Source organism: Beta vulgaris, chromosome 7 (genome assembly GCF_026745355.1).
Source record: "Beta vulgaris subsp. vulgaris cultivar EL10 chromosome 7, EL10.2, whole genome shotgun sequence".
Classification (NCBI taxonomy): domain Eukaryota; kingdom Viridiplantae; phylum Streptophyta; class Magnoliopsida; order Caryophyllales; family Amaranthaceae; genus Beta; species Beta vulgaris.
In genome coordinates, this window is record NC_079208.1 from 3,945,614 (window position 1) to 3,969,475 (window position 23,862).

Sequence of the window (23,862 nt, forward strand, 5' to 3'; positions counted from 1 at the left end):
TACAAGATCATATCCAAGGTTTTAGTCAACAAACTAAAACCCATCATCAAAGATCTAGTCTTACTATAAAAATGCATTCATTTTTGGATGACTGGTGTCGAATAATTGTTTATTGGCACATGAAATGGTAACTTATTTGAAAAGGAGAAAAAGGAGGAAATTAGTTCTGACAGCTTTAAAGATTGACATGTTTAAAGCTTATGATAAAGGTCATTTGGGAGTTTTTACAATGGCTTCTTCATCGTGTGAATTTCCCAACAAAGATAAAAAATTGGATAACAATGTGTTACCGCAGCCTCATATTCCATTCTTATCAATGGTGAAGCAACGGAAAGATTCAAGCCAAATTGTGGTCTCAAGCAAGATGACCCGCTTTACCATATTGGTTCATTTTAGTAATGTAAGTTTTCTCAAGGATGATGGTTAAAGTAAAAGAGGAAGCTTTCTTCCAAGGATTTAAAATCTCTAGGAATGGGCTTAAAAATATCATTAATCAATTTAGTCAAATTTTCAGGTGAAGTCATCAATATCTCTAAATCGGCATTCATGTTCAGTCCTAACACTTCGTAGGGTCATAAAACTCTAAAGAGAAATAGAACACAAAGCTCCTTTAAGACCAATATACTACTACTAGGAACACGAACATCAACTCCTCGTAAAATTATGCTTCACTACTAGTACTTGATTCCTGCAAAGACATAATTGAGAAGTCTTCCATGGAAGTTGGCATACAAGCTGTAACCCGTAAGAGTTTCCCCAAGCGTTACGTAGTTGTGAAATACAAACCTTGAGATTGTGAGATATAAACCTTACAATTACTGTGAACTGCTTTATACAATTACAAATGATAACCAAAAACCATAAAAATTAATTAGACATTCAGTGCTCATAAAGCACTACCAAAAAAGAAAAGAACTGCAATTGCCTTCCCAATAAATTGATTTCGGATCAAATATTTTGTATCTTACAACATATTCATTTTTCAACACTGACAATCTGTGTGAATGACTCCATTGCAGTATGGAGCATTGGAGCTACCAGCAATCTACACTATTTAGAAGTTGCTAAATTCCAAGGTGGAATTTATTCAACAAACTGCACCACAGCTCATCCCCCTCTAGCTACAAGAATTAGAAACTAGAAGTGTATTTCACTATGCTTCTGACAATAACAATAACAGCATACACGTAAGTTACACATATATATATATTTTTGTAGATGAGATGCACCATACCATACTGCCAAAATTCTCAGTTCCTCTCTACTAATGGCGATCGTGGTATGAGAGACGGTTTTAAGTCCTTAGCATCAACTGACTCATAAGGATTGTTTTCTCGAAATTCTTCTAATAGAGCATCCATTGGCATGGTACACAAGGCTTCAATAGTGCCCTTACTAGGAACATCAGTTTCGCATCTTACTGGTGTTGCTCCAGTTGGTTCGTAATCCTGACAAATCCAGAATAGTTCTCATCAGACATTAGCATTCTGATTGTATATCATAAAATTATTATACATAAAGCAAACAAAATATTCAGGCATCCGTTGGAACCTTTATATCAAGTATATTATGTCTAATGATCAAAATATAAATTGATCTAACTTTTCAATTCCAATAAGGAACTTAACTCTGATAACTTCATATGAATATCGTACTATTGTGTTAACACTCTGTCAATGTAGATTCAATACAAAAGGTAGTTCATATGAATAGTCTTACCATGTATTTTTGCTGAAAAGTTGTCTGTGCCTCGTTTTCAATGCTTGCAACCTGACCAGAATGATCCTCACTCAAAACTCGAAGGCTCTCTTCCTGTGCTTTAACAGAAGAAAAGATTCCTGATACTTCTCCTTGTTGCCTCTCTGATAATCCTGTAAAATGATAACACCATAAAACAAACAAATTATACTATGACTTGAGAACCCCATCATCCTCCCATACATTGAAAGCACACATGACTACAATGATCACAAGTAAATCCGACCAATGGCAATCAATTTTCACTAGGATTATGTCTAAAACAATAATAAAGAGAACTGCATGTGTCTTTTCAAGAAAAAATTTCACAGATGTAACTCTAGAACCTTCCCACGACTCACTAATATGATAACTTCCATCAAGCTAAAATTGAATCATAAGACTAGGAAACTAGGATAGCAGAAAATATCTTGAGCATCATTATATCAACTCCATGGCATTTGTCATTCGAGAAGATTTGACTGGCAATCTGGTGAATCGAGCTAAATTCATGCATTTCCGCCATCCGGACAGCATTTATAGTTTCGGGACATTCCCACTTCATTACTATGAGTACCAATTGGTAATAGGAATTATCGGAGTTATATAGTAAGATTCAAATATTGTAGAAACTCAATCTCATCAATCCTAATGAAAGAGTTGGTCTAAACAGCTTTAGTCGTCAAAATGATTCAACATAGTTGAATAGATAAAAACTAATATAAATCTCGTGAGAACCATAAAGGAAAACTTACTGTCAAGGTCATTCACAATATCTTCACTGCATTCCGCAGCATCTTTCTCAGCTGCAGCCCTTGCAGAATCAATTTCTGCATCATGCATCCCATGGCTTTCTGACAAATTCCTGTGCATGAAAAAGATTGTAACTGACAAAGATTCTCAGAGGAAAAGAGTCGGGTAACACCATGTTGGTGCTCTTTAAACATAAAGAGCTTGGCAGAATCATGACTGGAAGAGCATGAAAAATGCACAAGGATCTATAGCTATAGAGGTGAACAATGTATTTGATGCTAATTTATCCATGCCAGGGATGGAAGGAACCCTCAGATAATTGATTACTGACCTCAATAACGAAATCATTGCTGAGGCTTGATTGCTACACCTCTCATTTACAGACTCATGGGTCGTCTTCAAATGCTTGGAAGCCGTCTCAGCGGTGCTCACACTAAAAGTTTTGATGTAGATAAGCAAGTTAGCAAAATTTTCAAGGACAGAGTATAGCTAACAAAGGAATCCTCATGAATCTATGAAGAGATCCTTTTAAGAAGCATGCATGCCCATTGCTGATCAGAAAACCTACCATTTCTGTAGAAGCAACTCCATGCTACAGTGTTGAGCAGCTGAGAAAACAGCATTATCATTAGTACTGCTCTCAGCCTGCATTGAAAATGTCTGCCATTTTCGTTTTGCATCTGTTGTGAAACCTTCAACTGAGGAGACATGCTCGTCCAAGAATGATTTGTTTGCAATAGCAGTTTCTCTAAGATCAACTAGCCTTGCATCAACCTGCATAAAAAAATCTTAAATCTTAACTGAACACAAAACCGGAAAGACAGGCATAGAAATTAGAAAGTGGCCCACATACCATTTCCTGTTGACGACGAATATGGCTAGTTACTAGACTAGTCACTTCAGCAAGAAGCTTTTCAGCATCCGATTTTGATTGTTCCTAGACATCCCCCACAAATATCATTAATATTATTCTAAGCATCAAGCTTCCACCCACACATGCACAAAAAGAAAAGCAACAGACCTCAAATGCTTTCTGGAAGGCAGAAATACTCTGTATCTGAATCTCCTCAATCTGAGAGGCATGACCACCAAGCTTGCTCGATTCTTCAGTCATCTTTTGCAAATAATCATTTAAGAATTCTGAAACATCCTTTATGTGCTCAATGCTATCATTAAACCTCTGCATTATCAAAAATGAAACAACCAAACTACTATGTAAAACCTTCAATAAAAGCATCTAAGTGCAGACGCCTGCAAATACAGAAGCAGATTTTGGAAGATAATAACTACAATATATAGAAGTATCTACACAAGATACAAACCTGGCGCAGTTCCCGGGCAAAAAGAGCCATTTCTCCTTGGTGACTTGATAGAGTTGCTTGAAGTTCATCATATATAGACATTGCTTTACCATCCTCGGCCTCTAGGAGCTAATATGTATTATAAAGATAAAAAAGAGTTTAGAGGCTTAAAATCCAGTTTTACTCAAGCATGAACGAATGTTCATACTAGTTGCTAAACAAAAAACAATTGACTCAAGTTTTCATCCGTAAGACCGTAAGTGAATCTACAAAATGTTCAGTGCTGCCTTAGTTGCACCCAGTACTCGAGTTACTACTTAACAGTAGCATGGTTAAGCACATAAAGATAAATGATCACAAAGCTTAACCAGCATGATAAACACAACATATTAGCATTCTTAAGAATTTTCAAACTCACCTCTTCAATAGACCGAACATCTTCAGAAGCTTGAGATGACATCTCCTCCAAACTAGCATCAGTATTTGCCTTGTGCAAACGAACAACATTTTGTAGAGCATCAACATGGGAAATATACAAAGTCTTTGAAGCCGCTAATTTTTTCTTCAGTTCAGACACCGCCTAAATTTAATGCAAAAGATAATATATGTATAAGTTAACTCAACAGAATACCATGTAAATGACTAGAAAACTCATACACCATGAGGTCCATGAGTTACATAAAAGTCTAGCAGAACCAAGGCATCGAGAACCATACACAACTATAAATGGATCTGATCACCTACCTCATTATGGTTATCAAGCAACGAATGGCAGAGCTTATCGATAGATTGTAGGTTCTCATTCTGTTGAGACATCGAAGCAGCTACTGTACTGCAGAGGGAACCAAGTCGCTTTACAAGCTCAGCTTGGTAATCATCCACTACTGACTTGTTATCGGCACTCAACTTGTCCTCTCTATCTGTTCCTCCAACAAAATCATATCAGATATCAAACATGATTTTCATGTTAAGGTGGCCAATCAACATAGGAAAACAAATTGCTCACCGATTTTTGAATGAAGTGAGACATTATCTTGAAGAGCTTTCTCCAGGTCTGAGCGCAGCCCACAAGCTTGATGAGTTAAAGCATCCTCTGTATGAAAAAATTTCTTCAGTGGTTAGTAAACCCAGCAATTAAAGTTGAAAAGAGATCTTAAAATCTTCAAAACACAGTTCAACCTGCTTTCTTCTGCTCTGATATTACGAAATCTTTTTCTTTAAGAGTGTATTTGCATCTTTTCAATTCCTCCTCAGTGCCAGTTAACAACTTTCTTGTCAGACTCAGGTCTTTCTGCATGGATAACATACTTGTCAACATATGTTTGCATTAAATTTGACTAATCTTACAGTAGCAACATGCATCACCTGAGTTGTTTCAAGCTTTTTACTCAAACTAGAGCATTCTTGCACCTGAGCTGCATATCTACCTTGCAATTCTTCAAGTTGCTATTCGAATGGAAAAAATCTGATTTAGATTACAATTTTACTTGAAGAGATGTAAAATCTGGAATTTAAAGGAGGAAGTACCATACATTCTGCTGGCTCTCAAATGTAACTCCCATCTGCTCAATCTTATCCGCCATTGCCTAAATTATGCAGATAAATATAGACCAAATTAGTTGTCTGTTGTTGGTCCATGAGTGCTAGATAGAAAATATTCACATTGAAACCTGCAGTTAACTTGATGGCAGAATATATACTAACCAGCAGGAAAACACTAAAGAAACTCTCAAGCAGTCAGAGAAAGAGAGTTGCTATACCTTCCTTTCACTCTCTTCTTGGTAGTAACGGTCTTTTGGTATGTATACTCCGTTCTTCTCTCGTGCCGCATAAACCTCTAAAAGTAGATTGCATATTCAGCAAAGTGCAATCAAATAAAACCAGTAACTCAGTTCACAGACATGAGTTTCTTACCCCCCTTCAATCTCTCAATTTCACCATAGAGATCCTTTATCAAAGTTGATTTCATCATTTTTTGGTTTACCTGTATGATAATTATACATCAATATCATCCATGAAAGTGAATTTAATAAGCACACAAGAAACCTACAGAAAAATGTCAGAACTGCATTGAAGTTAAAAGTTTTTAAACCTCTATGAACCAAACCAAAGAGTAGAACAGTAAAAATACAGTCACAACATTTCTTAAAACATAGACATCTAGAATTACGGCTTAGGAAGCGCAAACAAGGTACACTGTAGAGAATGCACAGAATTAACGACATTGAAAGCCTAAGGTTTCAAGAACGGAATGATGGGAAACAAACCTCTGGCTTGTTTTTTATATGTTTAGCCCTGTGTGCATAATCCAATGTGCTTAGGGTCTCCTCCAGACAATGGACGGCAGGTGATACTGTAGCTATGATACATGTCTTTGTTCGTCCTCCCAAAGAATCCCGCAATAATCTTGTGAGTTTGCTATCCCTATACATTGACCAATTATAAAAGGTTAGCTCAAATCACAGTAACATCAAAAGGATATACTAAAAATCTGCCTAAGCACTGACCTGTAGGGGATATGTCCAAGGTGCTCCACCAGAGCATTTATAACTCTTCCTAGTGTGAGTAGACTTTTGTTAATCTCACCAGCTTCTCTCGCACGGCCCTGGTAGATTAAAAACAATGTAGATTTGATAAACAACATTAATTCAATATGATTGACTGTCACTTTCAGTTGTGCTCAGATGTTGAGTGTTCCCACATGCAGGAACTGAGAGTCTGAGTCTCTGAGACAATACAGTGGCATATCAGCTGAAAGTAAAATAAGTAAGTGAAAGATATTGTTAAAAGCATCAAAGATCAGACCTCACGAGCTCCAGACCGAGAAATATTCTCTGATCCTGCTAAATCAACCAAATTGAGTTTTCCACATTTAATGAGCTCTTCTCCTTCTGGTGTTGCTTCTTTAATGTGGATGGTTATAGAAAATAAAGAATGTGACCGACTGGAAAATACAAATAAATAACCAATGAGCTTTTCTTTCGATTATCCCATTTTCCCTTTTTTCTGATAAGAGGAATGTTGAGTGTCTATATGGGGGTGGAAAAACATGAACACGTAATAAGCAAACTGGCAAAGTAAAAGTAGATCAAAGACCTTGATTGCTTGTTAAGAAGAGTTTCAGCAGTGCGCCGTTTGGCAGATCCTCTTTCAAGAAGAGTAAAAATCTCACTAGCATTCGCAACAATCTCCTCCTCCAAACCCCTGACCAGGACTCCTCCTTTACCATCCTCCATGAGGGGCAGCTGCTTCTTCTGCCTATCTTCTAAAGCAACTTTCGAAATCTCTTCTGGTGCCAGTAAATCGGTAATTTCTTCGTTATACAACTCCAAAAAAGTGACCTTTACACTATACTCCGCATTCTGACCCTCCAATGTATCGAAAATCTGCTTAATAGCTCTGGGTATGACTCCTGCTCCAACAGGTAACTCTCCATTCGAACCACTCTGCCAATTTTCGCAGAAGGTAAAACAGGTATTTGTTACCAAAAACTCAAAAAGAAGGATCTCAGCAAGCAACATATAGCACTATTATGTACCTTGGATCGTTTACAGTCACCTTCCATTGTGTAAGTTTTACCTGTACCGGTCTGCCCATACGCGAAAATGGTACAGTTGAATCCCTCTAGAACTTCATTCACAATTGGGATAATTGCTTGATCATAAAGATCTTTTTGCTGGGATGTTGGACCAAATACCTACACACACACTCCACCAATCAAATTCAATCCAGAAACATATTTCCCATCTCCTCCTCTAATTTCTTCACATGAACATCTTACTGTAAAATTTCCAATATCGAGAGCAATAACAAAATTTAACAATATCAACAATATTTAGTGCAATATCAAATTAAAGCCAGTAACAAAATCTGAATCAGTGTCACTCATCCATACCAATTCGAATTCAATTTTGTCAATTGATTACATTACTAACTAAATATAGAAACGATAACCTAGAAATTTCAACTTCCTTAATTTAACCTAATTCTGAATTAAGCTAAACTTGGCTCCATCTTCAACAAACCAAATATCAAAAAAAAAAAAAAAAACAGTAAAATAATACTTGTACATCATTTAGAATCGTAAAACTTACCTTATCAAAAACGAAAACCCTATCAAAGTGCTTTCCAGCAATATTCTGAGAAACAGCAACCTCTCTCTGATAATCATTACACGTCACAACTTGCGGCGCATTATTCCGCAACTCCTCATCGCTAAATGGCCTGAAATTCATCCATCAATTCATTAATCAATTCAAAACTCCAAATCCCTAATTTCAAAAACCCTAATAATCATCAAAAACATAAATTCAAAAAATCAACCTGCAACGAAGAAGCACTTGAACATTTACACCTTTCTCTTTATCATGTCGATTCGACATTTTTCTTTTCCCGAATTAAATGTTTGAAGATCTGCAGATTTTTGTTTGAATTTTTCTTTTTGTTGTGTTGCAATATTTGTGTGTGTTTTTCTCTCTGTAGTTTTTTCTGTGGAGTAGTGAGGTGAGAGAAAATGAAGAGGGGAGAGAGCGGGATGTCTGATAATTTGAAATTTTGAGGGTGCGCTCCTCGTTAGTAGTAAACGGATTATTTGGATGTTAGCTTTCAAATTATTTGGATCTGACGGTTGTACATGATTTTATATGAAACTAGTTATTAGGCCCGGGCTATGCCCCGGGTAAGAAACATTTTCATTTATTAATATTGTATTTTGACATGATAACACTAAATACAACTTGGTAAAGTGGTTAAAACTTTAGTACATGAACCATGAGGTCATGGGATCAAAACCTATACTATGCAATTTCTAATTTTTTTTATTGTACATGGATTACATGAACTAAAACTTCCTAGGGAGAGCGCCACGTGGCACCGTTCCTCGTTCATGCACGCCTTTTAATATATTAGTATAGATGATTTGACGAGCAAGATGTAGAGGGAGTGCTTTTTAATACGAATCTGCAATAAGTCTAGCCCAAATAGAAGTACTTATAATAGTAGGGGGTTCACTTTTTATCGACTCGGCCCAATCTGATTTCTGTTCCTTTCAATTATAGCTGGTAAAATATTACCCAACTCGCCAACTCGATCCGAACTCAACCCATTAATAGTGAATTGAGTCGAAATTTTCAATCCGTTTAATGAAATAGATTGACCAGATCCAACCCGTTTAATTAAATGGGTTGGGTCAGGTTGAAAATTTCGACCTAATGTTAACCCGTATAATCCATTATGGAAACAAACTAAAAACTCTAACTCATTTCACAGCTGAAATATTGGGCTAGCCCTGTATAAAAAGTTAAAAAGTAAAAAACCTTAACTGGTTACAGTTAATGTTGAACAATTGATTATAGAGTTGTAATTGTTTTGATTTTGAACATCAGTTGGGGTGGGTTGATTTTGAACAATATCTAGCATATGGTTATGTAATGGCTTAATGCTAAGTTGTTGCCTATTGTTGCTCTGTAATATAATTTTTGTTGTTTTACTTTTTTTCTGGAAAAAACTCGAAAAAAAATTTATCATAAGGTTGGGTTGGGTTGGGTTGGGTTGTAATTTCCAACCCATTTAAGTTAACAGATCGGGTTGGGTCAGAGAGTTCTCAACACGTTAACACGCCAACCCAGCCTGATCTTGACCCAACCCGATAGATTGTCAGTCCTACTCTCAAATAATATTTCTTTCGTTTGTGATGCTTCTTACTCTTCCTTAGTTCATGTCCGGTCTATTAACTTGGGGTGTGCATTATCGAAAATCGGATTGACTTTCAGTCTCGCAAAGAAACAAGAGCACCAATCGCAGCAAGAAAATCAACAATGAGTTTAATTTCACGCAAATAAGCATCCATGAATTGACTTTCAGTCTTAGCGACATGTTGCGACATGTTTCAACATACTTTTCAACTCCATAGAACGAGCCAAACTAGTATTCATAAACCGAGATTGGAGTCAAGTCCATATAATCATATAAAACTTGACATCATGCATTTCTACAGACAAAGTAGCAAATAACCATAAACGAATAGTTTGATCAATACGTAACCAATGAGAGTATTCAAGATTTATGGATTCACGATGTTGATGATCAAGCACATAAATCTCAGACATGGTAATAGAACCATCAATCATACCTAATAAGCCATGGGATACTAAAAAGGATTCGAATTGAGTACGTCAAGGCATATAATTTTTAACAATTCGAAGAATAGTAGTAACAATATTTTTAACATTAGAGGTAGATGTTACTAGAGTGGAGGATATGAATGCAAGATTAGGTTGTAGAGTGAAAAAACCTGGCGGCCCACCATAACCGGTGGCGTGCGGTGCTGCGACAATAGGCTTAGGTGGCCAGTAAATGCGGAACCACTAAAAGAAGGGTTGTTGTGGCGAGGAGAAAAGAGGCCCACGAGACACAAGAGGGCCCGAGGCAGCAGCCCCGAGCGGTACACCACATCCTCGAAAAGATGGCCCTGTGCGGGATGCGATCGAGTCCACGCAAACCTGAGGGAGGGGCTAAGACTCGAAGTGCTAAGGGTCGGTTGGAGGGCGCTGAAGCCTGACGCGCTAGCAGTCATGCTTGGTTGCGACGGAGTGCGACCCAACGGTGTCGGTGATGTGCGGCCCAGACGCAGCAATAATGGACGTCGATGGTGGGATCGCGACAGACGAGGAAGTAAAGGCACAATCGGCCATTGATGCTAACCACGAGATGATCACATGAAAAAAAAATTGAACGCGGAAGCGAGAGCAAGGATCGAATAACACTAGTAGAATAATTGTTATTTGCTGCGGTGATATTGCTGCGGTTTTACCCATACGCAGCAATATATCACGTAAAAATAAAAGAAAAAATTCAAAATTACCATATTGTTGCGGTTCCGATAGAAAACCGCATCAATATGATTTGAACGAAAATATTTTAAAAATTTTTGAACAAACATATTGCTGCGGTTTCTGACAAAAACCGCAGCAATATATTAAAAAAAACATTATTTTAATATATCGCTGCGGTTTTTTAAGAAGTATTTTAAGACAAGCCCATTTTTCTAACCCTAAAAATCATTTTAGGCGCCTCTTTCTCTCTTCATTTTCACGCCCCTTTTTCAGTTTTACTCTCTCTCCTCTCTTTCCTCTATTCCTCTCTCTCTCTTCACATTCCACGCCCCTCTTCAGATTTCACTCTCTCTCCTCTCTCTCTCTCTCTCTTCCTCTCTTCCACGCACACCTCTGCGTTTTTTCAGTTCGTTCGTGAGTGGCTGAGACGCGACGAACAAGGGTGAGTGATGAATTTTTAGTTCGTGAGTGGTTTGTTCGTGAGGGGTTGGTTCGTTCGTGAGTGGTTGGTTCGTTCGTGAGACACGTCGAACAAGGGTTGTGACGCGACGAACAAGGGTTGAGACACGACGAACAAGCGTGAGTGGTTGGTTCGCATCGTCGAGAACGAGATGGGTTTCGAATCGTCGAGAAGCAAGGTTTTTGAATCGTCCTTCATTAATAGTTTTATTTTTTCAGATCTGGTTCTTTATCAGAGCCGCGAGAAACTTTTTTCAGAGCAGCGAGAAATGATCAATCGTCGAGAAGCAGGTTTTTCAGAGTCGCGAGAAACGATTTTTTGTATTTTTTATTTTAGATCTGACTGATCTGTTTGTAATTTTTCGTTTTTTTTCGTTTGTTTTTCATTTTTTTAGATCTGGTTGTGTTTGTAGTTTTTTTGATTTTTTTTTTTAAATTTTTTTCGTTTTTTAAGATCAGTTTTTTATTTTTATTATAATTTTTGTAATTAGTCATTAAAGTATAATAGTTTTTAATCTCTAAATATTAATAAGATTTATGTCATTTCATCTCCTTTTTGTTTGCCAGTTTGGTGGATAGTGAATGGGTTAGTGGCATGACTTTAATCTTTTAAATTTAATTGCAAAATTCCAAAAAAAAAAAAATTTTTTACCTGTCAAGGACATATTGCTGCGGTTTTACCCAAAAACCGCAGCATAATGTTCAAATATTGCTGCGGTTTCAAACCGCAGAATATAATTAATACCTATTGCTGCGCCCTTAATTGTTGCGCGCCCAAAATCGCAGCAATAGGGCACTTTTTAACCGCATCAAATAACATTTATTCTACTAGTGTAATTAGGGTTCAAAATCTTCTTGCTCTTGATACCATGAGAGAATAACGATAAGACTTATCATAATGAGGGTGAATGGGCTCATATATATATCACTAGCCTTCATATGCACGCGATGCGTGCGTTAATTTTAAAATTTGTTATTCTATTAGATACTCCATTCGTACTTTATTTATGATTAAACTTAAATGTGAAAAATTCAACAGTTAGATAAATTTAGATATATTAATTTGCTAATGTAAAAAAATAAAAAGGTTGTGAGTGATTGTTAACATTAACTTTTTGTGAATAAATATTGAACAGAAAGAACAAAAATAATGAGTTGGTTTAACTGGATTAAAGAGTATCAAAGGTAGTGAATGTTCAGATTTTTCATGTGCACGTTATGTATGCCATCTTTTTTTATAAGGTATAAAATTTTGTCCATTTAATTTTTGATTGAAGTATTTGATGCATATACCAATTTAAACTTGTTTTAAATGGCAAGTTGGAATGAGATTTTTAAATGATTTGCTTTTGTAATATTTTTCATTCCATTAATTAGATCATTAAGGGTATTTTAGTCACTTCAAAAGAGGACACCACACCTCCTCCCTTGGCTTATATAATAGAGATAAATACAATAATACAATGACGATGATACCCTTAATATCCTCTATTAACTAATAATAATATAGTAAAGTCATATCAAGTACAAGAAAAAGGTTGTGAAAGGTTGTCATTGTTTACTACTTGTAGAACTTGAAGTCAACTAAAGATCGTAAGATCGTTGAGGTTTCAAATCTGTTGTTAATAATAATTTCGGACCTATGGTACTCACTATGAGCACTTTAACAATTTTCAAATTCAAGATCATACATGTTCATGCCAAAATCTCGTCATTTACTAAAATTCTTCTAAATTTGGCACCTCAGGTGTAGATAGATCCCCTTGTCAAAATTTAGTTTAAGCTATTAGTTTGTCATATCTAGTGAAATGTCATGATATTAAATTTGATATAAGTTGCGGAACTCAAATTTTACCTGATATAATTCATGGTAGTTATGATCATTTTGCATTAGGTGCTTGCCGATGGTGTTAATCATTGATGTGCAGGTCTCTTACACAATTATGTCCCGCTTTAAAGTATTTATATCTCTCGGTTTAATTTGGTTCGATTTGTTTTATTTATTTACTAAATTTTGTCTTTTTCCTCTTTATATAAATATTTTGTTTTGTAAATACATGTCTTCTCATCCGTGCTACACGGATTATCCCTAGGATAAATTAAGGTTGAGGAATGATTAAGGAGAAATTAATATTTATAGTGCACTTCCTTCACCTTAAGAAAAAGTTCCATCTAACAATAAGGTCCTATCAAGTTCAATATATAAGTCATAATTAGGTCTAATAAATTTCAATCATGTTTAATACGTTTTGATAAGCTCAATTCATACATGCTAAAGAGATTTCGCATATTAGAGCACTTCTCCATGCAATTGGAGCCTAAGGGTTTGTTTAGCAAAAGTAGGTGTCCTAATAGCTATTAGCTGTCGTATATGTTCCACAAAAAAAAAAAAAAAAACAGATGTTGTGGACTTGTGGTAACTTATTACATTCATAAACCAAATATGAAAACTAACAATACTGCAGAATAAATCAACTAGCGTTTGGTTTTAGAAAAACATCAAAAACCAATTTCCTCTATCTGATCACCAAAATATATTGGGTGAACCAAATTGACTTTATCACTCAAAAACTGAATATATCATACGAAAACTAAATATATCAGAAATTGACTATATCATACAAAAACTAACTATATAAGAGGTGATTACGTCATATAAAAATTGATTATATCAAACGAAAACTGGCTGTATAAAATGAAGATTGATTGTAGGCCTGTTCTCCCCAACTTATTTTCAATTCAGTTCAGTTCCGTTCCTAATTTATTTCTCTAATAATTTATTATTATTATTATTATTTAATATATAATATTATATTATTTATTAATTAATATTGTATTATTAATTAATGATAAATAAATTATTATCTTTACTATTAGTTAATTTAATTCAGTTCAGTTGAAACATGAAAAAGAAAAATTTGTCAAGTCACCGCCTCCTCTTTCCTCTCCCACACAACCCTAATTTTCAACCTAGGGGCTACCACCACCCTTTTGGGTGATGGTAAACCCCTTTTCTCGTTTTATTACTAGCTTTTTATGTTTATGTTTCCAATAAATCCCAGTCTCTCTTTAATGAAGAGTTTTTCTACCCATATATTGGGTTATGTCTACTCATATATTGGGTTTTATCTCTCTCCATGTGAGAGTTTAGAGAATTTGTTTTTGGGTTTGTGTGTGTATTTCAATATGTAGATTTGTTGATCGAAATTTGTGCACAATTGCAACAGATGTCAAGACTTCGTTTACAATCACTTGAATTGAATCCGGTTCTACTTCAAAACTATAAAAGATCGATAGACCCCCTTGCAGAATGCTGTATCAGACAACGATGTGAAAGACAAGGGTTTTCAGAAGTGTCAGATCTGCTCAATGATCGTGGTTTTATTATATTAGAATTGTATTTATTCATTTGATATGTATTTGTTTAGTTTTGACTTTTATTGTAGATGTCGTATAACTTCAAATCAATAAATTAAGGTCAATTTCAAAAAAAAAAAAAAATTCAGTTCAATTCAATTTTGTTAATTTATGCATTCAATTCTGTCAAAGAGAACAAACCTAATATCATGAACAATAAATTATCATGAACTCGTTGGATTCAAGTGGTTGCATGACTTGCATCTCACCATAGCGATAGCGAGTTAGCTATAGTCTATACTCTATAGATATCATGGTAACTTGGTAATCCAGTCAAGGATCGCGACAACATCACTACAAATAAAATCACCACACGTCACTCCAATCCACAATCTCAATCACCCCCCATACCATTGCAACAAATCGAAAACGAACTCAAAAAACACTTTTTAATTCCTTCTATTCAGTATTCACAACACAACAAATCAACGATCACACATTTTCCGGCGAAAATGTCAGACACCGAAAACTCTCCGGCGAAAACTCGCCCAATCTCCGGCACAGAAAACAGCTGGTGCAAAGCAGCTTCAGGTGGAACAGGCATAACCATACTCTCTCTCCTCTTAATCAAACAACCCAATTTCACCCTTCTCCATAACTCCCTTCACAAACTCCAATTATCCCACCCAATCCTCCGTTCAAAACTCCACTTCAATTCTCTCTCCTCCACTTTCTCTCTCCTCATCCCTTCATCTTCCACCCTCCGATTAACCCACCACGATTTCCAATCAACGGCCAAGATCATCCAATCAAATCCCCCTTCTTCTGACCCCACAACAACCTTCCAGATCCTTCTAGAACACGAGCTTAACACTAACCCATGGGAGAATCTTGACCGTTCATCGATTTCGTGTAGTGTCGACGTTTTGCATGCGAGTGTTTATGAGATTGATGAGGTGGGTAAATGGGCGGTGATGATTAAGGTTCATACTGGGGTTTGTGATCGGACGGCTGCTGTTGCTTTGTTGAAGGAATTGACGGGTTTGATGAAGAGTAGTAATGGTGGTGGAGATTTGGGTGAAAGTGGGGGAATTAAGGAGAGAGAAGTGAGTTTAGGGGTTGAAGAGTATATTCCTAGTGGGAAGATGAGTAAACCTTTTTGGTCTCGTGGGGTTGATATGTTGGGGTATTCTTTGAATTCGTTTCGGTTGAGTAATTTGGAGTTTGTTGATCCGGATTCGAGGAGATCGTCGCGGGTTGTTAGGTTGATGTTGGATTCTGATCATACTTCTAAGCTACTTGAGGTATATACTCTACTAGATTCAAATGCATGCAATGCGTGGTTTAAGTTATTAGCAATGTGTTGTGTGCAATAGTTGTTAGATGGTGTACACGCTAGTACATATAGCATGGTGCACAAATGTACATGGATAACAAGCCAAATGAACATATTTACATAGATAAAAACCAAATGAACATATGTATGTGGATAACAAGCCAAATGAATATATGTATATCTCTAGTTGGTACATGTTCATTGGTATTGGTCTTTGTGTACATAATCTAATCCTTTATGTTCATCGTGAATATGGTTCTCTTTCTATGGACATGTGTATGTATTAATATAGGGTATTTAAGGTGTTATTTTAGAGATATGCTACTTTGGTCATTGTTAATTGGTCCATGATGGTGAAAATGACAAACTTATAGGCTTATGGACGTGTTCTTGAAGTTGACTGATTTTTTGTACCTATGCAATGCACATGTTGTTTGAGCGAATTAGTTGTAAATATTGAATGAGGTTAATAAGTGCAAAATTCGAGAAGAAATTTTTGAGTAATTTCTGAACGATAGATGTTAGGCTATGGAGGATGATGGTTGGATACAGGAGTTAATTGTGAATATTCAAGTATATGTTGTTATTGATATATGTGGGGAGCTTAATGCGTTATTAGAATGAAGGCAGTGTAGAGGTCTAGTGTAGTGTTAGGGTCTAGGGGATCCAGATAGAACGAAGTGCAGTGAGTTTCTCCCAAGGAGTAGGTCTTTTGATGTATTGTGTGATAGGTCCATCTAGGAGACTAGGTATAGTGATTCGTCTCTCTCGTGGGGCTTATGGGTTGTTGGGCATATATGGATCTAGGGTGGTGACTAGACTTAGAATCTTGTGTCAGTCATTTTTCAGCCAGTGAAAGTTACTATCCAGTCCGAGGTACTCAACATTAGTGGTTTAATTTTTTCTATGATCTTCCTTGATCTTGTTTTCATCAACAATGTTTGATAATGTGGGTGTGTTCTACTCGTTGTGTCTTAGGGTGGGGTTTTAGCTGTGAATACTCATGAGGTATGATGTGGAAATAAGAGGATATTTTACAAGTATTATGGGGGGGGGGGGTTGGTTATTGTCTTAGGGATTATGAGTTGGTGAATCTGCTTGCCTTAGATGCTCACCTAACTTGGTGTGTTGGCTGATCGTGATGTTGCCACTTGAGTGGACAGATATGTGTATATTGATGCTTAGTTGGATGAATTCCCGAATTTGCTTGGATCTTGGGGTGTGAATACTCATTAGGTATTGTGCAGAATTTAGGGGTCACATTACAAGTACTGTTAGTAGGATGCTTCCTAGATGAGCAGAGTAGGGTTTCATAGATGGTTTTCTAGGAAGGAATAGGGTGGTGGTGTCTCACGTCCAGTGGTGATATTGCTCTTGTCTTGTCAAACAATCTGGATAATTTAAAAATGTTTCAACTCACCTTTGGGATTTTGGTTGCTATCTGTTCTAAGAATAAATTTGCTTAAGTCTAGTGTTACCGGGGCCAAAATAAGAGTGATATATTAGTGGAAATTGTATGAGATATGCCATATGTTCTTACTACAAGCTGAAGAAACTCAATATAAAACTTGGTATAACATTAATAAATTTTTTGAGTTGTAGTATGTCAGAAGACGTAATGAATTTACTACTTAATTATCAAAGTAGTTTATTCTAAAGCAAACTCAATTTTTCTCTTATCTTAAATCCTATATGTGTATTATATATATACTGTGATATGTCCTCTAGTGCTACTGGGTTGTGGGGAAGAAGAGGCTAATATGAAGTCTGAATGAATGGGCTCTTGCTATGCTTGTTAAGATGTGACTAAATAAACTTAGAGAAGCATTAGCCATGTTGTGTGTTTGTATGTGTGTGTGTGTGTGTGTGTGTGTGTGTGTGTGTGTGTGTGTGTGTGTGTGTGTGTGTGTGTGTGTGTGTGTGTGTGTGTGTGGATTGCTCTTACGTGAAGAAAATGGAGGGAGAGGTTGTATGTGTGCACCTGGTGCTTTAGCCATCTTGTGCCTTGTCTCCCAGCCTAGTGTTCAAATGCTAGGTAGGGAGGGAGGTTTGATAGGCGATAGTTCAAAAAACTGGGGAAGGGGAAATGGATAGATTCCCCCCGGGGGTGGGGGGTGGGGGGGGTTAAAAAAAATGGCTAGGAAACTAGAAAAAAAAGGAGTTACAACTAAGAGTTCCAGAAAGGTGGTTATTTGTAGATTCTTTTTCTTGATACAGTTACCTTTATGCCTATAACTTAATGATTATAAAAATGCTTCCAGCTCTTCTTCCATTATCAATAAATCAACTCCTACAACTTCTAAAAGCTTGTTTAAACCTTCTTTCATCTGTTTGTGCATTGTTGTTGACACTATTTGCTAAGATAGTTCTCCTAGAACTTATTAGACAATCATGGTCTTAAATGGTCTCCAGATGGTTTGACGCAATGCTCTCTGATTTTTGTTGAGTGGAGAATAACGACACTTGTGAAGCAACAGTAGTTACTGATTGGTGGTGTTGGTGTTGGTTGTCAGCTGCTAGATGGGGTGTGTATGGATATTTGAAGACTTGGCTATGTAATTTATAGAGATATTGGAAATGTGGTTTGGTGGCTTTTTGGTGACTTAAGCAATATTTTGGTGGTTTGGGAAGGACCAAGAGGTTGATTGGGAGGGTTCGGAAAATTTAGTATTCATTACAATTCCGAATTTCTCTTTTATCAATAAGAGTATATGAAGGAAGATTAGAATTTCTGCAGAGAAGGTTCAAACAATTATTTAGAAGTTATAACCTGAGAGGACAGTTCCTCTTTTCTTTTCTTTTCTTTTTATTGTGGGACGTTGAGAAAGCTTTTCTTTAGCTGATGGAAATATCTAAAAGTGCTTGGACATGGCAGGACTAGACTAAAACCACGAAACATATATAACACCGAGCTTGCCATTTAGTATCATTACAAGGTTCCAGTCTTTGGATATAAGATATTTAAAGTCACATGGTATAGATTGTATAATAAAAACTTAAATTAGTCGTACTTATACTAACCATGTTTATTTTGAAAACCTAACAACATAAAACTGGAAACTACTTTGAACTGAAAACTAAAATTGATAATGAACAAGCACTAGCAATCAAAGTAGTTTCAGGATCTCTAGAACCCTCCTCGTAGCAGCTTCTCCGGATGGTCTTGCATTCATATGTGAAGCAGTTCCCAGCGACTATACCGGATAAAAAGCAAGCTGCAATAGAAAAGAAGCAAAATGTACATCTATTAATGGAGTAAGAACTGATAATTTTGCTTACGACCCACCAAGCAGAGACTGAACAAGCAAGGATACTACTAATCTGGTCATTTAGCAGCAGACAGTTGAAGAAAACTGCTGTTTTGTTGCATGAAACCAAAAGAATACAGATGGACCATCACTCTTCTCACGAAAATGATCTTATCAGAATTGCATCAACAAGTGGGAGTAGGAAAAATTTATACTTCATGGTGCAGCACTGCAGCTCAAGGCTAGTGATGTTAATTGTTGTTTTTCTCGTATACTTTCGTACATGTATGTTCAACATTGGTTCATGGTTATTCGACACATCACTTTTAGTATGAAAGGGTTGTAACAATGCCATTCTTTCGAGAAGATCTGCTTATAGAGTACTGGTCATTTTGCAGGGATGCAAGACTAGAGGGATTAAATTATGTGGAGCCTTGTCAGCAGCGGCTTTGATTGCTGCAAGAGCGTCCAAATCCCTTCCTGATGGTGAGTGGGAGAAGTATGCTGTGGTGACTCTGATTGATTGCCGTAAACTGCTTGAGCCCGCCCTTTCTAGCCATCATGTTGGTAAGTCCATACAGTCCTTTGCTATTTATGATCTGCTGAGGAACTAATATGCTCTTCTATCTTCTTAGAACCAGAGTGCATCATGTGCTTTTGTGAATCATCAATGAAGCAAATCTTTGTGCATTCCTGTTTCTTGCCAGCACAGTTGTTTTCCTGTTTAATTATGCTATTTGTCTGTCATATTCTGATCACTCCCTGCTGGAGCAGGAGAAATATTACATAGTTATGTGGCTGTATGGTTAGCAAGTATTATCTTTTTTACCCCCTGCGGGCATTAACTCCCTCCTTTTTCACAGACCACACATCATATCAAGGAAGACGGGTTGATCGGGGGAGGGGGTTTCATTGGAGTCACATGGGTAGCTTTTACTTCCTCCGTTTGACTATTATTGCAACATGATGCTTGGCATATTTTTTTCAAGGAAGCTATGTGAAGAGAGAGATAAATAGGGGGACCTATGTGATAGGAGTGAGATAGAGATAACATATAACCACTTGAGGTAACGTTACAATTAATGTGAAACTTCCAAGGGAAATGTTTGCAATAAATATGGAACACAGGAAGTATCAAAGAAAAAACATAAGAGGGGAGTGGGAACAACGAAAAGTGCTTCGAAAGGGAAACAGGTACTAGCAAAGAAAAAAAAAAATGAGGGAGTATAATGATATGCATATAAAAAAGAACCAAAAGATTGGTATCTGTCTACAGGGATTAGACACTTGATTGCAAAATTAGAATATGTTTATTGTTAATTTCTTTATTTTTTATGTGAGCCATTTAGAGCGGTAAGTCAAAATTAGCATTACTTGTCGAATTCATCAACCATAATATGTATAGTTTTACCCACTTAAAATTATGGTTTCTCTCTTTAGTTTTGACAGTATGCATCTTCTTTCCTATTAGCTATTGACATAAAGAAAAGTTGCTGAATATGAATAATGGAGAGAGAAATGAAGTTCAATATTTCAAACATAAAATTATTGCTGCAAAGGCTGTATCATCACCTTGTCAGAAGTATACATTATCCACTCTCAGGAGATGCATATCTGGCATCTTCTTGAGTCTAATAAAATTATGAGCTTCTCCTATTAGTTTAGGATTAAGACTGCGACTTAAGAAAACGCCTTGGTGAGACTTGGGGGACTTATGCACTTGGTAGTGCTTTCACAATGGGCAAGTCTGGCCTGCCCTATTGGTTGTGGTGTGCATTCAAATGCATCACTAACCCTCTACCAGTCTGCAACAACAATAATACAATCCTTGGCATTCCTTGTTGATATTTCATTTGGATACCCTTTTCATTGTTGCTTAATTAGTGCCCCTTCAGAGTTGTGTGCGCGTGTGTGCGTGTGTGCCCGCGTATTATAAAAAGCCCTGAGATGTCTTTACAAGTTTGAATATGCTCAGTGCCTTCGTTTTCTTTATCTTGGTAGTAGGTACTTTAAATAGGTTGGTTTCTAAGGGAGAGGAGACTTGTTGTATTGATGGTTTTCAAATAGGCAGAGAGGAGCTTATTGCAGGCAAATGTTTTGTTTCTTAGAAGCTAAAGAATGCTTTAACTTCTCTTCGGCTTTTTCTCAAGGTTTGAGTTACATCAAGTATAGCATTTTGTGTCATTTTAGACTGCATCACTCTAGATGGCTTATACCTTAGGTTGGGTTAAATCCTGTAGAATGTTTTCTTCTTTACTGAGCTTAGGCTTCCTTAAGGGGAATATGCTAGGGGGAAGGTCTTGTAGGATCCTGTTATTAGGAGTCTCTAGATGTTGAATATGGCAGCTGTTTTTCTTACTCCCCTTTGTGTTGCTCTTAGGATAATTAATAGTATGATCAGGTCGTCATTTTTGCTTTGTGATACATGAAATTATGAACATTCTGTTCAAAAATTGAACCAACTAGAATTATGATAAGTGACAATTGTTTGCAAAAACTGTTTAGTTCTCCACTTTCTTGTATTGTATGTAAAAGGGAATGGTTTATTCCAGTCATCTTGGCTATGAAAATTCATACAGCTGCTAGTATTATCCACTGTGAGAGAGTTTTCCACTCTCTTGTATGGTTAGTAAAAGGGAATGAGTTGTTCCAATCATCTTGGCAATGAAAAATGAAAGTTCATACAGCTGCTAGTATTATCCATTGTCAGCTTTTGTGTGGAAGAACTATTTTCTCTTTTGAGATGAATTTGTTGCAAACATTTTATATTTAAAAATACAAACTTCTCCATGCACAATGCAGGATTCTATCATTCCGCCATCCTCAACACTCATGACATGAAGGGAAGCGAGGAGCTGTGGGATCTCGCTAGAAGAACCTACTCATCCTTCGAAGATGCAAAGAACTCAAACAAGCATTTTTCAGACATGGCCGACCTTAACTTTCTAATGTGTCGAGCCATTGAAAACCCAGGTTTGACTCCATCTTCATCCTTGCGAACCTCCTTTATCTCAGTTTTTGAAGATCCAGTGATTGATGAAACAAATGAGAACTATGAGGAACTAGGGATAGAGGATTGCATGGGTTGTGCTTCGACTCATGGTGTTGGCCCATCCATTGCCATATTTGATACAATAAGGCAAAACAAGCTGGATTGTGCATGTGTTTACCCATTTCCATTGCATTCAAGGAAACAAATGCAAGATTTAATAGATAATATGAAGAAAATTCTTATTGATTGCTAGTAATTCTATAGAGAGATAGGATTTAATAAAATCTAGCTGACTACTTTTTCTATTGTATAATTAAGGGAGAAATGTAAATGATTCATCATTCCTTGATCAAACTGCAGCCTATTACTGCTGTTTATTTATTGATTCTCCTATATGTAGAGGGGATTTGGGTATCTCGTAGCCATCAATCTGCAAATTATATCCTGAACCATAATTTTGAACGTACAACTTGTTTTTCGAACATATAGGTAAAAAGTTTTTGATCTTATAAGCAAAGCTTTCAAAGATTTTATGCTCAAAAGTTTTACTGGTTATGATTCGAACATACATTTACTATGCTCAATGCCTCAGCATATTTTCTGGTATACTGATGTTCTACGTTGCTGCTACTGCTTCAGAATCCCTTCTATATGTTCTTCGTTGTCATTTTGGTTCTTTTCGATCCTCGACGACAAGCTGAAAGTCGTTTCAGTGTTGTGGACAATTTGGATGATAAACTTTGTTGCTAGATAGTCTATATGATCCCATGAGAAGTTGGGGTTAATTAGCAGTTTTCCAATTGAAGGCACTGAGTTTATTACAAGTTTACACTCATTGAAGTTAAACATCTTCGTTAGATAGTCTATGTAGTTCTAAAGAGTGCATCAGCGAGGATAAAATGCGTTGGAACTGTTGTAGTACACTCATGCTTCTCCATTCATATCTTATCACTTATAAAGTTAGATGTATCATCACTTGTTAATTTAAGGCAACAACTCTTGGCAATTTGAATATTAGTATAGTAACCAAGAATTCCTTGATTTTACTATGTGTACATAATGTACCTTAGAAATCACATACATTTTTGAATGGGGGTAAAAAGACTATGTTACTACTAAAATAATAAAGATTATTGATTCTAGGTTTGAGATAACTTCTTCATATGGAGCTTATATGTGAGGAGGATGAGTATCGGTTGTGACCGTGTAAGAGATTGATATTGTAGAATGCCTTATATATTGATATTTTTTTAGGTAAACACCTTATAATTTGATATAGAGAGAGTGTCACTAAAAGAATGTACTAGTAACAGAGTTAAGCAAGAATAAAGAATCTAGGCAAGGGTTGCAAGAAGTTTTTTTAATATGATGGATAGTAGTTGCCTAGTTGGTTATAAGTAAGAACTCCAATGGTGTAAAAAAAGGACTTGATAGCAATCTTGCGAAATGTTTAGCTAGTTGCTAAACCATTGGAGTACATGTTGGAATTTTGCTTTGCCAAGCAAATTTGCTCTGTCGCGTAAATTGGCTTAGTCAAAACAATAGGTTTCACACAACAAATAGCTTTTTTCAGTAATCGAGTAAATTGGCTTTGGTCATTTCTATCTAACAAATAGCTTGGCTAAAGATAGCTTGGCTAAAGATGGAGCCAAGTATTAATTTAACGAATCATTGGATTTGCTCTCAGGTCTGAAAGACGGGATATGATAAGAACATGTTAGTTATAATATCGGTATTGAAAGTTTGAAACTATTTTATTGAAAATTTGAAGCAACATATTATAAGGAACAGAAAAATCTAAAGAACTTCATAAATATCTATGGGATGATGGATATAATAATACAAA

At 36.3% G+C, this 23,862-nt stretch overlaps 2 protein-coding genes across 2 annotated transcripts; one reads left to right on the plus strand and one right to left on the minus strand.

Annotated features, from left to right (window-relative positions):
- Positions 1 to 904: 904 nt before the first annotated feature.
- Positions 905 to 8,397, minus strand: LOC104898341 (kinesin-like protein KIN-5C). The gene is made up of 23 exons (XM_010685401.4): positions 8,115 to 8,397; positions 7,886 to 8,015; positions 7,330 to 7,488; positions 6,888 to 7,237; positions 6,597 to 6,735; positions 6,299 to 6,396; positions 6,059 to 6,215; positions 5,706 to 5,775; positions 5,552 to 5,628; positions 5,324 to 5,377; positions 5,157 to 5,237; positions 4,971 to 5,082; positions 4,798 to 4,884; positions 4,536 to 4,711; positions 4,210 to 4,371; positions 3,813 to 3,920; positions 3,512 to 3,670; positions 3,344 to 3,427; positions 3,059 to 3,264; positions 2,822 to 2,923; positions 2,493 to 2,602; positions 1,720 to 1,871; positions 905 to 1,448 (listed from the first exon to the last, which is right to left on the minus strand). Exons 1-23 carry the CDS (start codon positions 8,171 to 8,173, stop codon positions 1,251 to 1,253), a joined length of 3,030 nt encoding a protein of 1,009 aa, XP_010683703.2. The 5' UTR covers positions 8,174 to 8,397; the 3' UTR covers positions 905 to 1,250.
- Positions 8,398 to 14,689: 6,292 nt separating this feature from the next.
- LOC104898342 (hypothetical protein) lies at positions 14,690 to 22,430 on the plus strand. Its single transcript, XM_010685402.4, has 3 exons — positions 14,690 to 15,744; positions 19,423 to 19,591; positions 21,827 to 22,430. Exons 1-3 carry the CDS (start codon positions 14,953 to 14,955, stop codon positions 22,267 to 22,269), a joined length of 1,404 nt encoding a protein of 467 aa, XP_010683704.2. The 5' UTR covers positions 14,690 to 14,952; the 3' UTR covers positions 22,270 to 22,430.
- Positions 22,431 to 23,862: the final 1,432 nt, after the last annotated feature.